The sequence below is a fragment of the Chiloscyllium punctatum genome, chromosome 2 (assembly GCF_047496795.1).
Source record: "Chiloscyllium punctatum isolate Juve2018m chromosome 2, sChiPun1.3, whole genome shotgun sequence".
Taxonomy (NCBI): Eukaryota; Metazoa; Chordata; class Chondrichthyes; order Orectolobiformes; family Hemiscylliidae; genus Chiloscyllium; species Chiloscyllium punctatum.
The window spans coordinates 33,596,358-33,610,958 of NC_092740.1; the positions used below are offsets into that span (position 1 = coordinate 33,596,358).

Below are 14,601 nucleotides of genomic sequence, written 5' to 3' on the forward strand. Positions count from 1 at the left end.
GTGGTGATGTCATTTCCTGTTCATTTTCTCTGAGGGGTTGATAGATGGCATCTAGATCTATGTGCTTGTTTATGGCATTGTGGTTGGAGTGCCAGGCCTCTAGGAACTCTCTGGCATGTCTTTGCTTAGCCTCTCCCAGGATAGATGTGTTGTCCCAGTCGAAATGGTGGGTTTTTTTCATCCATGTGGAGGGCTATGAGGGAGAGGGGGTCATGTCTTTTTGTGGCTAGATGGTGTTCGTGTATTCTGGTGGCAAACTTTCTTCTGGTTTGTCCTACGTAGTGCTTGTGGCAGTCCTTGCATGGAATTTTGTAGATGACGTTGGTTTTGTCCATGGGTTATACTAGGTCTTTTAAGTTTGTGAGTTTTTGTTTGAGTGTGTTGGTGGGTTTGTGTGCTACTAGAATTCCGAGGGGTCTCAGTAGTCTGGCTGTCATTTCTGAAACTCCTTTGACATATGGTAAGGTGGTTAGGGTTTCTGGAACCATTACCATCAAGACAGGGGATCAACCTTGCTTCAATAGAGAGTGCAGGAGGGCATGCCAAGAGCAGCATCAGGCTTACCTAAAAGTGAGGCGTCAGCCTGGTGAAGCTACCAAACAGGATTACTTGCGTGCCAAATGGATTAAACAGCAACTAACAAACAGAGCTAAGTGAAACTACAACCAACGGATCAGATCTAAGCTCTGCAGTCTTTCCACATCCAGCCATGAATGCTGGTGGACAATTAAACAAATCACTGGAGGAGGAAGCTCCACAAGTATCTCCATCCTCAATGATGGCGGAGCCCAGCACATCAGTGCAAAACAGAAGGCTGATGCATTCGCAACAATCTTCAGTCAGAAATGCCAAGTGGATGACCATCTCAGGCTCCTCCAGTGGTCCCCAGCATCACAGATACTAGTCTCCAGCCAATTCGATTCACTCCACGAAATGGCTGGTGGCACTGGATACTGCAAAGGCAATGCGACCGGATAACATCCTGGCAATAGAACTGTACTGAAGATGTGTGCTCCAGAACTTGCCGCTCCCCTAGCCAAGCTCTTCCAGTACAGTTACAACACTGGCATCTACTCGACAACGTGGAAAACTGCGCAGGTATATCCTGTACACAAAAAGCAGGACAAATCCAATCCAACCAATTACCGGCCAGTCTACTCTCAATCGTCAGGAAAGTGATGGAAGGGGTCACCAACAGGGTTGTCAAACAGCACCTGCTCAGCAATAACCTCCTCAGTGATGCCCAGTTTGGATTTCACCAGGGTCACTCAGTTCCTGATATCATTACAGCCTTGGTTCAAATGTGGACAAAACAGCTGAATACCAGAGATGAGGTGAGAGTGGCAGCGCTTGGCATCAAGGCCACATTTGACCGAGTATGGTACCAAGGAGCCCTGGCAAAACTGGAATCAATGGATATCAGGGGCAAATATTCCGCCGGTTAGAATCATACCTGGCACGAAGGAAGATGGTTGTGGTTGTGGAGGGTCAGTCATCTCAGCTCCAGGACATCTCTGCAGGAGTCCCTCAAGGGAGTGTCCTAGGCCCAACAATCTTCAGCTGCTTCATCAATGACCTGCCCTCTGTCATAAGGTCAGGAGTGGGGATTATCGCCGATGGTTGCAGAGTGTTCGGCAACTCCTCAGATACTGAAGCAGCCAGTGCTCAAATGTTACAAGATCTGGACAATATCCACCTTGGGCCGACAAGTGGCAAGTAACATTTATGCCATACAAATGCCAGACAATGACCATCACCAATAAGAGACACTCTAACCACCGCCCCTTGACATTCAATGATATGACCATCACTGAATACCTTACTGTCAACATCACTGGGGTTACCATTGACCAGAAACTCAACTAGACTCATCACATAAAAAGAATAGGTCAGAGACTGCAGCGAATAACTCACCTCCTGACATCTCAAGGTCTATCCACCATCGAGAAGGCACAAGTCAGAAATGTGATAGAACTCTCCCCACTTGTCTGGGTGGGTGCAGCTCCAACAACACTCAAGAAGCTTGACACCATCCAGGATAAAGCAACCTGCTTGACTGGCACCAAACCCACAAGCATCCATGCCCTCCACCACTGTCACTCAGTAGCAGCAGTATGTACTATCTACAAGATGCACTGCAGAAATTCACCAAAGATCCATAGGCAGCACCTTCCAAAACCACAACCACTTCCATCTGGAAGGATAAGGGCAGCAGATACTTGGGAACACCACCACCTGCAAGTTCCCCTCACCACCCTGACTCAGAAATATACCACCATTCCATTACAGTGTTTGGTCAAAATCCTGGAACTCTCTCCCTACTGGCATTGTGAGTCAACCCACAGCAAGTGGACTGCAGCGATTCAATAAGGCAGCTCACCACCACCTTCTCAAGGGCAAATAGAAATGGCTTTCAATGCTGGCCAGCCAGCAACGCCCAAGTCCCGCAAATTAATTTAAAAAAAGACTAGCCTTTGGAGCTTTCTTGATAGTTAGAACTTGGACAACAGAACTGTATCAAATGATGCTGACAGCTATTCAATAAGACAGCACTGCTTGCATTAGTTGTTGCAGATCAAATTCACATGCGAGCCAACAGCAGAGAAGGAACAAACAATAGAAAAATCCTTTCCAGCAATTCAAGCGCTTGTAGCCTAGTCAGGGAGTCATGTTAGTGGTCATTGAGAGTGACTGAGAAAGAGCCACAAGATCTTTTTTAAAAAAAAAGTGTTATCATCCTCAAATAGTACCACCTATTAAAGGATGCAGTGTGATCCAACAAAGTTCCAGTGCCCTGAGGAATCACTAGAGGAGGGAGGGTAAAAAAAAGGAAGTTTCCCCATTTACTATCAACTTAACAGAGGAATGGTGCAAGGATAATGGAAACCTCAACAGATCCTCTCACTGACATCAAAAACAGAGTTGCTGGAAAAGCTCAGTAGGTCTGGCAGCACCTGTGAAGAGAAATCAAAGTTAATGTTTCAGGTCCAGTGAGTCTTCCTCAAAAGGGTTCGGAGGAAGGGTCAGAGCCGAAATGTTAACTTTGATTTCTCTTCACAGATGCTGCCAGACCTGCTAAGCTTTTCCAGCAACCTCTGTATTTGTTTCTGTTTTACACTATCCACAGTTCTATGTAGATCCTCTCATTGAACGGTTGATAGATATCCCGAAGCACAAGTTTTCTACACATTAATGCCAAATAGAACCTGAAATACTGAGCAAGAATGGATGCCAATCCTTTTCTCCACCTCTACCCTATTCCAAGCAAACGTTTGTCCATGCTTTTGCAAAGTAGTATACTTGACTGCACCTGACGACAGCACATCCACAGAAATTATAACAGTAATTGGGGTCATCGCCACTCATAGCTCCATAATAAAGAGTCTGTTCGCTCTTTACTGTCTGTGGTTACCATAAAAGATTTGTTGGAAAAGTACAGGAGAGACCTTTACAAGGAGGGACACATAAAATATTTACTTGGCATCACTCTTATGATTGTCTCCGCACCTTGTTGTTGGACTGTAAACCATTTGACTATCATCCTTTGGAAGTCATCTGGTGTGACTGAAATTACTAGGGGTATAACCAGCCCCCGAACCCCATAAGACTAATGAAGATGATCAGACCACTCATTATGCACCCTGTAAAGCCTCACCAGAGTCTCAGACCCAGCATCACTTGTACAATTAAATCTCAAGAACTATAGTGAAAACAGCATGAATAATTCGGATTACAATTCATCAATATTAGTGATCCTGTGGTTCAGTCATTAAAATCTTAAATGTACTGTTGCAAAATCAACCTCTATGATCAAAAATAATTGTTGAACTTACTGGTTGGAAAGCAATTCATTGAATGAAACAATAACAGAGATCACGTGCAAACAACTTGTAATGTCAATCTCAAAATTGCTTTAACATTTGTATGATTGTATCTTCCACATTCCAAAGCCACTGAAATGGTGACAACCTGTCTGCAAGGTCTTGTCAGCAGTAATCACCTTGAAATTATGTGAGTGAGAGCCAACATCTACTCCCTAACAGAGCATCTCAAAATTACAGGTATGTTTAAGAAACTCCCCAAACTTGATTAGAATGCGGGAGTTAACTTTGAGCCCAGTTATTCACCCTACCTATCAATTCTGAAGGGTCTCCCTGCTATAGGAAGGATGTCGTGAAACTTGAAAGGGTTCAGAAAAGATTTACAAGGATATATCAGGATTGGAGGGTTTTTGCTTCAGAGAGAGGATGAATAGACAGTGTCTATTTTCGCTGGACTGTTAGAGGCTGAGCTGTGCTGCATATTTCTGTGCTATGCCTGTATGACTCAGGACACTGGAATAAGAGAGAGCACAAGCATGACAGAGATAGGAACCTGAGTTGCTGAACAGGTTATCTTTATCTCTCCATCCAATTTGCAAGGTTTGAACGGATTTAAACTTTAAATTGCGTGATCTATCCTGTTAGTCTGCAGTGGTAATGCAAGAGGGAGGGGGAGGGGGCTTGCAGACAAATTAGGAAAGGTTGTACAGTCAGGGAGTTTACAATAGCCAGGAAAGACTTAATGGAAGTGTATAACATTCTGAATGGCCCTGAAAATAAAAAGGTAAAAATCACACAACACCAGGTTATAGTCCAACAGGTTTAATTGGAAGCACACTAGCTTTCAGAGCAATGCTCCTTCATCAGGTGATTGTGAAGGGCTCGATCAAGTCTTCATAATCACCTGATGATGGAGCATCGCTCCGAAAGCTAGTGTGCTTCCAATTAATGAGGTAAAAACAATGACTGCAGATGCTGGAAACCAGATTCTGGATTAGTGGTGTTGGAAGAGCACAGCAGTTCAGGCAGCATCCAATGAGCTTCGAAATCGACATTTCGGGCAAAAGCCCTTCATCAGGAATAAAGGCAGTGAGCCTGAAGCGTGGAGAGATAAGCTAGAGGAGGGTGGGGGTGGGGAGAAAGTAGCATAGAGTACTATGGGTGAGTGGGGGAGGGGATGAAGGTGATAGGTCAGGGAGGAGAGGGTGGAGTGGATAGGTGGAAAAGGAGATAGGCAGGTAGGACAAGTCCGAACAAGTCATGGGACAGTGCTGAGCTGGAAGTTTGGAACTAGGGTGAGGTGGGGGAAGGGGAAATGAGGAAGCTGTTGAAGTCCACATTGATGCCCTGGGGTTGAAGTGTTCCGAGGCAGAAGATGAGGCGTTCTTCCTCCAGGCATCTGGTGGTGAGGGAGCGGCGGTGAAGGAGGCCCAGGACCTCCATGTCCTCGGCAGAGTGCAAGGGGGAGTTGAAATGTTGGGCCACGGGGCGGTGTAGTTGATTGGTGCGGGTGTCCCGGAGATGTTCCCTAAAGCGCTCTGCTAGGAGGCGCCCAGTCTCCCCAATGTAGAGGAGACCGCATCAGGAGCAACAGATACAATAAATGATATTAGTGGATGTGCAAATAAAACTTTGATGGATGTGGAAGGCTCCTTTAGGGCCTTGGATAGAGGTGAGGGAGGAGGTGTGGGCGCAGGTTTTACAGTTCCTGCGGTGGCAGGGGAAAGAGCCAGGATTGGAGGGTGGGTTGTAGGGGGGGCGTGGACCTGACCAGGTAGTCACGGAGGGAACGGTCTTTGCAGAAGGCGGAAATGGGTGGGGAGGGAAATATATCCCTGGTGGTGGGGTCTGTTTGGTGGTGGTGGAAATGTCGGCGAATGATTTGGTTTATGCAAAGGTTGGTAGGGTGGAAGGCAGAACCAGGGGCATTCTGTCCTTGTTACAGTTGGAGGGGTGGGGTCTGAGGGCGGAGGTGCGGGATGTGGACGAGATGCGTTGGAGGGCATCTTTAACCACGTGGGAAGGGAAATTGCGATCTCCAAAGAAGGAGGCCATCTGGTGTGTTCTGTGGTGGAACTGGTCCTCCTGGGGAGCAGATCCGGCAGAGGCGGAGGAATTGGGAATACGGGATGGCATTTTTGCAAGAGGTAGGGTGGGAAGAGGTGTAATCCACGTAGCTGTGGGAGAAGGTGGGTTTGTAAAAAATGTCAGTGTCAAGTCGGTCGTCATTAATGGAGATGGAGAGGTCCAGGAAGGGGAGGGTGGTGTCAGAGATGGTCCAAGTAAATTTAAGGTCAGGGTGGAATGTGTTGGTGAAGTTGATGAATTGCTCATCTTCACCATGGATATCCAATCCCTCTACACATCCATCCGCCATGACCAGGGCCTCCAAGCCTTCTGTTTTTTCCGCTCCAGACATCCCCAACAGTACCCTTCCACTGACACTCTCATTCGTTTGGCCGAACTGGTCCTCACCCTTAACAATTTCTCCTTTGAATCCTCCCACTTCCTCCAGACCAAAGGCGTAGCCATGGGCACACGTATGGGCCCCAGCTATGCCTGTCTCTTTGTTGGCTACGTAGAGCAGTTGATCTTCCGTAATTACACCGGCACCACTCCCCACCTCTTCCTTCGCTACATTGATGACTGCATTGGCGCCACCTCGTGCTCCCGTGAGGAGGTTGAGCAATTCATCAACTTCACCAACACATTCCACCCTGACCTTAAATTTACTTGGACCATCTCTGACACCACCCTCCCCTTCCTGGACCTCTCCATTTCCATTAATGACGACCGACTTGACACTGACATTTTTTACAAACCCACCTTCTCCCACAGCTACGTGGATTACACCTCTTCCCACCCTACCTCTTGCAAAAATGCCATCCCGTATTCCCAATTCCTCCGCCTCCGCTGGATCTGCTCCCAGGAGGACCAGTTCCACCACAGAACACACCAGATGGCCTCCTTCTTTAGAGACCGCAATTTCCCTTCCCATGTGGTTAAAGATGCCCTCCAACGCATTTCGTCAACATCCCGCACCTCCGCCTTCAGACCCCACCCCTCCAACCGTAACAAGGACAGAACGCCCCTGGTGCTCACCTTCCACCCTACCAACCTTTGCATAAACCAAATCATCCACCGACATTTCCGCCACCTCCAAACAGACCCCACCACCAGGGATATATTTCCCTCCCCACCCCTTTCCGCTTTCCGCAAAGACCGTTCCCTCCGTGACTACCTGGTCAGGTCCACGCCCCCCTACAACCCACCCTCCCATCCTGGCTCTTTCCCCTGCCACCGCAGAAACTGTAAAACCTGCGCCCACACCACCTCCCTCACCTCTATCCAAGCCCTAAAGGAGCCTTCCACATCCTTCAAAGTTTTATTTGCACATCCACTAATATCATTTACTGTATCCGTTGCTCCCGATGCGGTCTCCTCTACATTGGGGAGACTGGGCGCCTCCTAGCAGAGCGCTTTAGGGAACATCTCCAGGACACCCGCACCAATCAACCACACCGCTCCGTGGCCCAACATTTCAACTCCCCCTCCCACTCTGCCGAGGACATGGAGGTCCTGGGCCTCCTTCACTGCCGCTCCCTCACCACCAGACGCCTGGAGGAAGAACGCCTCATCTTCCGCCTCGGAACACTTCAACCCCAGGGCATCAATGTGGACTTCAACAGCTTCCTCATTTCCCCTTCCCCCACCTCACCCTAGTTCTAAACTTCCAGCTCAGCACTGTCCCCATGACTTGTCCGTACTTGTCCTACCTGCCTATCTCCTTTTCCACCTATCCACTCCTCCCTGACCTATCACCTTCATTCCCTCCCCCACTCACCCATTGTACTCTATGCTACTTTCTCCCCACCCCCACCCTCCTCTAGCTTATCTCTCCACACTTCAGGCTCACTGCCTTTATTCCTGATGAAGGGCTTTTGCCCGAAATGTCGATTTCGAAGCTACTTGGATGCTGCCTGAACAGCTGTGCTCTTCCTGCTTCCAATTAAACCTGTTGGAGTATAACATGGTGTTGTGTAATTTTTATCTTTGTACACCACAGTCCAACACCGGCATCTCCAAATCGTGATAAAGGTGGACATTTGGCAATTGAAGAGCTCAGGGGCACTGTTTGAAAATTAGAAGTCACCCTTCTAGGACAACAAATGAGGAGAATGTTTTTCTCTCAAGATTTGCACAACTTTGAAACTTTTCCTCAGAAGGCACTGGAGGCGGAGTCCAAGCTGTAACTGAACATTTTTAAAGATTGAGGTAGATAGAATCTTGTTAAGAAAGGGAGTCACTGTTTCATAGAGAGTATAGTCATAGAATCAGAGAGATGTACAGCAAGAAAACAAACCTTTTGTTCCAACTCATCCATGCTGACCAGATATCCTCAAGAAACCTAGTTCCCCCCTTTGCCAGCATTTGACCCATGTCCCTCTAGACCCTTTCTATTCATATACACAGCCAGATGTTGGGGATATGAATAAAATGTTGAATTGTACGAGCCTCCTCCACTTCCGCTCGCAGCTCATTCTGTGCATTTACTATCCTCTGCATGAAAACTTGCCCCTTAGGGTCCCTTTAAATCTTTCCCCTATGCCCTCTAGTTTTGGACTCCCCCCACCCCAGGGAAAAGACCTTGGCTATTTACCTTATCCATACCACTCATGATTTTATAAACTTCTATAAAGGTCACCCTTCAGCGTCTAACGCTCCAGAATAAATAGCCCCAGTCTATTCAACCTCTCCCTACAGCTCAAACATTTCAACCCTCCCAACATCCTTGTAAATCTTTTCTGAACCCTTTCAAGTTTCACATCATCCTTCCTCTAGCAGGGAGATCAGAATTGCACACATTATTCCAAAAGTGGCCTAACCAAAGTCCTGTATGGCCGCAACATGACCTCCCAATTCCTACATTCAATACACTGACCAATAAAAGCAAACATACCAATGTCTTTTTCACTATCCTGTTTAGATAGGTATGTGGCATTCAAAACACAAACAGACCAGTCATGATTTTATTGAAAAGCGGAGTAGGGTTGAGGGGCTGAATGGCCTACATATGTTCCTAATTCACAGGTTAATTCCCAATTTTAAAAACCCTCAGCAGTCAAACAAGGAGAAGGCTACCCAACCCCTCTTGACCAGGTTGTAATAATGCTAAAATTTTAACACTTGACCACAGTGTCATTACGCCAATCCTTGCACAATATAAAAATAGTTAATTAGCCTGACTCTAGAAGCTAATGAGATGTTCTGGCTTGAATGTGCAATCAGCCAATCATTTTGAAAATGTGAATACTGTATTGTTAGAAGTTTGTACTGGCACCGGGTTTTAATTAGCTTTTCTTTCAAGTGCTTATGACATTTCACATTGTTGAAAGTTAAGAAATAAAATGGAGTCTTCTATTCAAAGTCCAACTTATGGTTTAACAAAGTACAAAGTACACAGCTCCAAACAACATGTATACTCATTCCACATTAGATAATTCACAACGTGCCTCAAAGACTCAGATACTTCATTTTGTGCAGTTAGTTGGCAAGGATACATCTTAAAATCAGCAACAGAATTACAAAGAAGGAAGTTTGCAAAATGTTGAAACAGAAGGCAACCTGTTATTAAACTGAATAAATTGCTGCCAATAGTTATTGAAAATGTTAAACTGACAATCAGGCAAAACACTTAAGAACATAACTTTTTGTAAAGAGAGGAATAGGAATACATTGAATTTGCTTCCATGTAGAGTAAACACAAATATGGTAGACCATAAAATATAGGAGAAGTAGGCCATTCAATGAGATCATGGCTGTATACTGGGCTACATTTCTATTCTGAAGTGTCTATCATTCAATGAAATATTAAGTGAATTGTTCCTGTAATGGTAACCATTGCCAAATGATCACAGAATCATCTAATCCCTAGGGTGGGAGTAGGCCACTCAGCACATCAAGTCCACACCGAGCCTCCAAAGAGCATCCCACCCAATCAGACATCCTTATACTATCCCTGTAACCCTGCATTTTCCATGGCTAATCCACCTATCCTGCACACCCTTGGACTTTAGGAGGAAACTGCAGCACACAGAGGAAACCCATGGAGGCACAGGGAGAATATCTGTACGGAGCTTGCACACAGTCAGCTAAGGGTTGAATTGAACTCAGGTCCCTGGCAATGTGAGGCAGCAGTGCTAACCACTGAGCCACCATGCCAGCCCAAACTAAAATAGACTGAAATCCAAATTCAAAATATTTTGGTTGTACTGGTTTAGATAATATTCTTGACAGTCATCCAATATCAAGTTAAATGAATTTACACATAAACATTCAAAAACACAATGATAGGTTCCAAATTTCTATGAAGACACCTCACCACCACGTCTCCCAAACAGTCCACTGTTTGAGTTCCTGATGAAGGGCTCATGCCCGAAATGTTGACCGTCCTGCTCCTCGGACGTTCCCTGACCTGCTGTGCTTTTCCAGTGCCATACTTTTTGAATCAACAAGTTTCATTTTCTTCATTGGACTCTTAATTCTAGATTTTCACCTGGGTCTCTGGATTAATACACCAGACATGGTACCACGAGGCCATTACCTCCCCTTATACTTCACACCTACTTTCAACTCTGTAATAGCGCCCATCTCACTAACAAATCTTCTATATTGTTTCTAGCTTTGTCAAACATTCACTTGAAGCTGTGCACTTAGCTTCTGCGGCAGTCTGCACACGATGGGTTACACAGAAATGTTGACTTCTCCAACTCCTGATGCTGCCTAGCTTGCTGTGTTTTCTCCCAGTCTCCTGCTTGTATACCTTGGATTCCAGTACCTGCAGTTTTCTTTGTCTCTGCACATGGTATTCAGCATGGTGAAGCTGTTTGTAGCATTAACATCAGGTTCCAGGAGTTGTTACCATACATTGTCCTTGGAGGTCCATGCAGAAGAAAAATAACCAGCAGAAATGCTAGCTTTGCCTTCTCCAACGTAACTTGTTCTGCAACTCCCAGCTTCATAACTGCATGACTGATAGCTGTTATAGGTACAGACTATGGAATACACCTGCTAGACCGCTCACCTCTCTAACACCAAGAGATTCATAATCTAGACTAATATGTGGTTCAAGCCCAAACTCCATTTGCTCTTAGGAGTTTTCTTGAAATGAAATATGTCTGGTTGCACAGATAGGTTGGACTGAAGGGTCTGTTTCGATGCCATGTGATTCTATGGATAGGGTAAAGGCACAATAGAATGCAAGCTGTGGCTGTTGAAACAGAAGGGAATCCTTACACCCTGAAATGTTACAAGAGCATGTGAAATGATAATAATTTGTCTTGACCAAACATAACTATTATTTCAAACAAAAACCAAAAATGCTGGAGAAACTCAGCATATCTGGCAGCATTGGTGGAGAGAGAGAGTTAAAGCAAAGTCCAATATGAATCAGCTTCAGAACTGAAGGATAGCAGCCATATTGGACTCAAAACATTAACTTTGTTTCTCACTTCACAGATGCTGCCAGATTTTCTGTTTTTCCAGAATTTTTGGTGTTTGTTTCAGATTTCCAGCATCCATTGCATTTTGCTATTTCCCAGAATTGACAATTATGGTCCTGGGATTAAACAAAATAAGTTGTTGAATGCATGCTACTTCCTAGTTATTGAATTTATCAAACAGAATGGCAAATGAGATTTTTATCTTCAAAAATTACTATTTCAAGTTAAAACTTGCATTAAAAATTAATAATTTAGCTTTGTCCCTTTTATATGCTGCCCTCTTGTGACATTGCCATTGGTATGGAATCAGCTTGTATTTAACAACACAGTACAATTTCCTCATTCTACCCTGCTAATTGTGCCTATGCTGTCTGATTGACTTTACAGAGTTCTGGAGAAACATAGTCATAGAGTCATACAGCATGGAAACAGACCCTTCAGTCCAACTAATGTATGCTTATCATGTTCTCAAACTGATATTGTCCAACTTTTATTCATGGAGCAGGAGAATCGACATTTCAGGCATAAACCCTTTAGCATGAATGAGGCTTGTGGGCTGGGGGTGCTGAGAGATAAATGGGAGAGGAGCAGGGAAGGTAGCTGGGAATGTGATAGATAGATGAAGATGGAGGTGAAAGTGATAGGTCAGAGAGGAGGGTGGAACAGATAGGTGGGAAGGAAGATGGACAGGTCAAGAAGGCAATACCGAGTTGGAGGCTTGGTTCTGGGATAAGGTGGGGAGAGGGGAAATGAGGAAACTGGTGAAATCCACATTGATTTCATGTAGTTGTAGGGTCCCAAGGCAGAAGATAAGGCATTCTTCCTCCAGGTGTCGGGTGGTTAGGGTTTGGCGATGGAGGAGACCCAGGACCTGCATGTCCTTGGTCGAGTGGGAGGGAGAGTTGAAGTGTTCAGCCACAGGGTGGTGGGTTTGTTAATGCGGGTGTCCAAGAGTTGTTCTTTGAAATGATCCGCAAATCAGCATCCTGTCTTCCCAATGTGGTCTCCTCTACATCGGGGAGACAGCACACCAACTTGCAAATCGTTTCAAAGAACATCTGTTGGACACCCACCTCAAACAACCCCACCACCACCGTGTGGCTGAACACTTCATCTCTCCCTCCCACTCCACCAAAGAACATGCAGATCCTGGGCCTCCTCCATTGCCAAACCTCTGCAGTCCTCACTTTCTTCTAGTCCCACTTGCCTCTGTTTGGTCGATATCCCTCCAAATCTTTCCTATTCATGTCAACTAGAGCAATTTTCCCAAAGAAAACAGCAATTGTTTCCTGCCACTCATTCAGAGAGCACTAAACACAAAGGGTCAGGTTGGACCTACTTTAAACATCTTAGCTATATCCAAACTCACTTATTTCCATATCAGTGATAGTACCACTTCATTCCACAGTAAGACACATCCACATGAAACCTTTTCAATCAGCTTTACTCAAGTATCTTATTCTTTCTACCGATCTCTCATTCGCCTAAGTTTCCAACCTGGATCAAAATTCAGCCACTTACATCCAACCTTTCCCATTATATATTAACTTACACTAACACCCTGCTCATAAAAGTGCATCAAAAACCCAAGTTAAACACTTAATAGCAATGTATCATGATACAATCATACCATTACATAGCACAAAGGGAGGCCTCTGTGTAATTCTAATTCGCTTTGTTCTACCATTGCCTGATTCCTCTTCATTTTCTTCCCCTCCTTTAAATGCTTTCTCAAAACCTTGACCAAGCTTTTGGTCAAACATTCTAAAATTGATATGCAACTCAATGTCAAAACCAGTCTGTTACTGTTCCTGAGAAGCATACTGGCATTATTTTAATAGGTTATATTTCACTGAGGACAGCAGGGGGAAAAAACTTGTCAAAACATAATCACAAAGTGGTCCAGATGCAAGCTATTCTACGGTGTTTTATTTTCTCTGGGACGATTATAAGGGGAGCATTCCTATATTATTGCAAACATCAAATGGAAGATATAAATGAAACCATAGTTTCAGTTCAAATTAAACCTGAGATCGGTATGACGTTACACATTTAAATCGAATGCGAAAATGTATACATTTGAACACCATGTGCTTATAAATGCCCAGTAAGAGACAAAACAAAACGTTGTCAAGATCCAAGAATAACATCAGATAATAAACTGAAGACCCATGAAGTAAGACATGTTTCCTCGAAGGAATAGGATTTTCCCATATATAACTGATCTGATCGGATAAAGGGAGGGTTCACAAACGGGGACCAGACCAGGCTTCAGTGAGTGCCAATTTTGCCGCTGTATATCTACAAACCGCCGTGAAAGGAAGAGGGCAGGCGGACAACCCGCGCGCTATCCCTGAACGAAGTTCGCAACAGGGACAGGAATGTTAACACTTCTGATAAAGAAACATTTAATGACTTCACATTCCAGTAACTCATTCTAACTCCGGCTCTCGGATACATTTCGCTACACCGCGTTCTCAACCCATACGTCACCCGGCTGGAGAGCTTCTCGCGGCCCGGGGAGGGAAACCCTACCGCACATGCGCAGGAGCACAGCCGGCAGCACCGAGAGGTGGCTCACGCAAGCTGCCCGGGCAGTGAGAAAGGAAAGGCAGAAGATGCGGGGAATGTTTCCGTCTTTCACTCCTTCCGTGGTTCTCGATTAGCTTTACAAAGAGTTGCAAAATGTATCTCTTTCCTTTTGAAGTCCATATACAGACCTTTGCTGCCTGGAGCCACAATCCGGCGTTCCCACCATGTGTCCACAACAGAAGTCAGCCTCCAGCTCTTTACTGAGCTTCCAGGCAGCTCGCGACCAATTGCTTTACTCTCTCTACTCAGCCCTGAAAGGAGGTTTCCGCGCGGTCCTAATGCCCAGCAATGTCACTCCCACTTGATCTGCACCTGGTCTTCACTAGTGTCCTATTTCATTTTAGTTGAAGGGAAACGTTTCCCATCTGCAAGGCAAAAGTGACATTCAACACATTTTAGGTAAAAATAATGACTGCAGATGCTGGAAACCAGATTCTGGATTAGCGGTGCTGGAAGAGCACAGCAGTTCGGATGCTGCCTGAACTGCTGTGCTCTGCCAGCACCACTAATCCCGAATCCAACACATTTTACCCTTCACAGCAGTTTCGTGTGGCGCAGCACAGTTCTGGACGGCAGCTCTGTTTTCTACCGAGAACTCACGTCGATTTTACTGCTCCTCGGATGCTGCCTGAACTGCTGTGCTCTTCCAGCACCACTAATCCAGAATCTGGTTTCCAGCATCTGCA

The 14,601-nt window shown here is 45.4% G+C and overlaps 1 protein-coding gene across 2 annotated transcripts in view; it reads right to left on the reverse strand.

Annotated features, from left to right (window-relative positions):
- Positions 1-14,165, reverse strand: part of LOC140495913 (long-chain-fatty-acid--CoA ligase 1-like) — a 168,258-nt gene extending 154,093 nt beyond the window's left edge. Inside the window, exon 1 of one of the 2 annotated variants that reach the window (XM_072595220.1) lies at positions 14,044-14,165. In XM_072595220.1, the coding sequence (XP_072451321.1) occupies positions 14,044-14,081 (38 nt within the window). In that variant the 5' untranslated portion in view covers positions 14,082-14,165. Of the gene's footprint in view, positions 1-13,816; positions 13,830-14,043 lie in introns of those variants that run through there. The other variant, XM_072595238.1, reaches the window with a different exon arrangement.
- Positions 14,166-14,601: the final 436 nt, after the last annotated feature.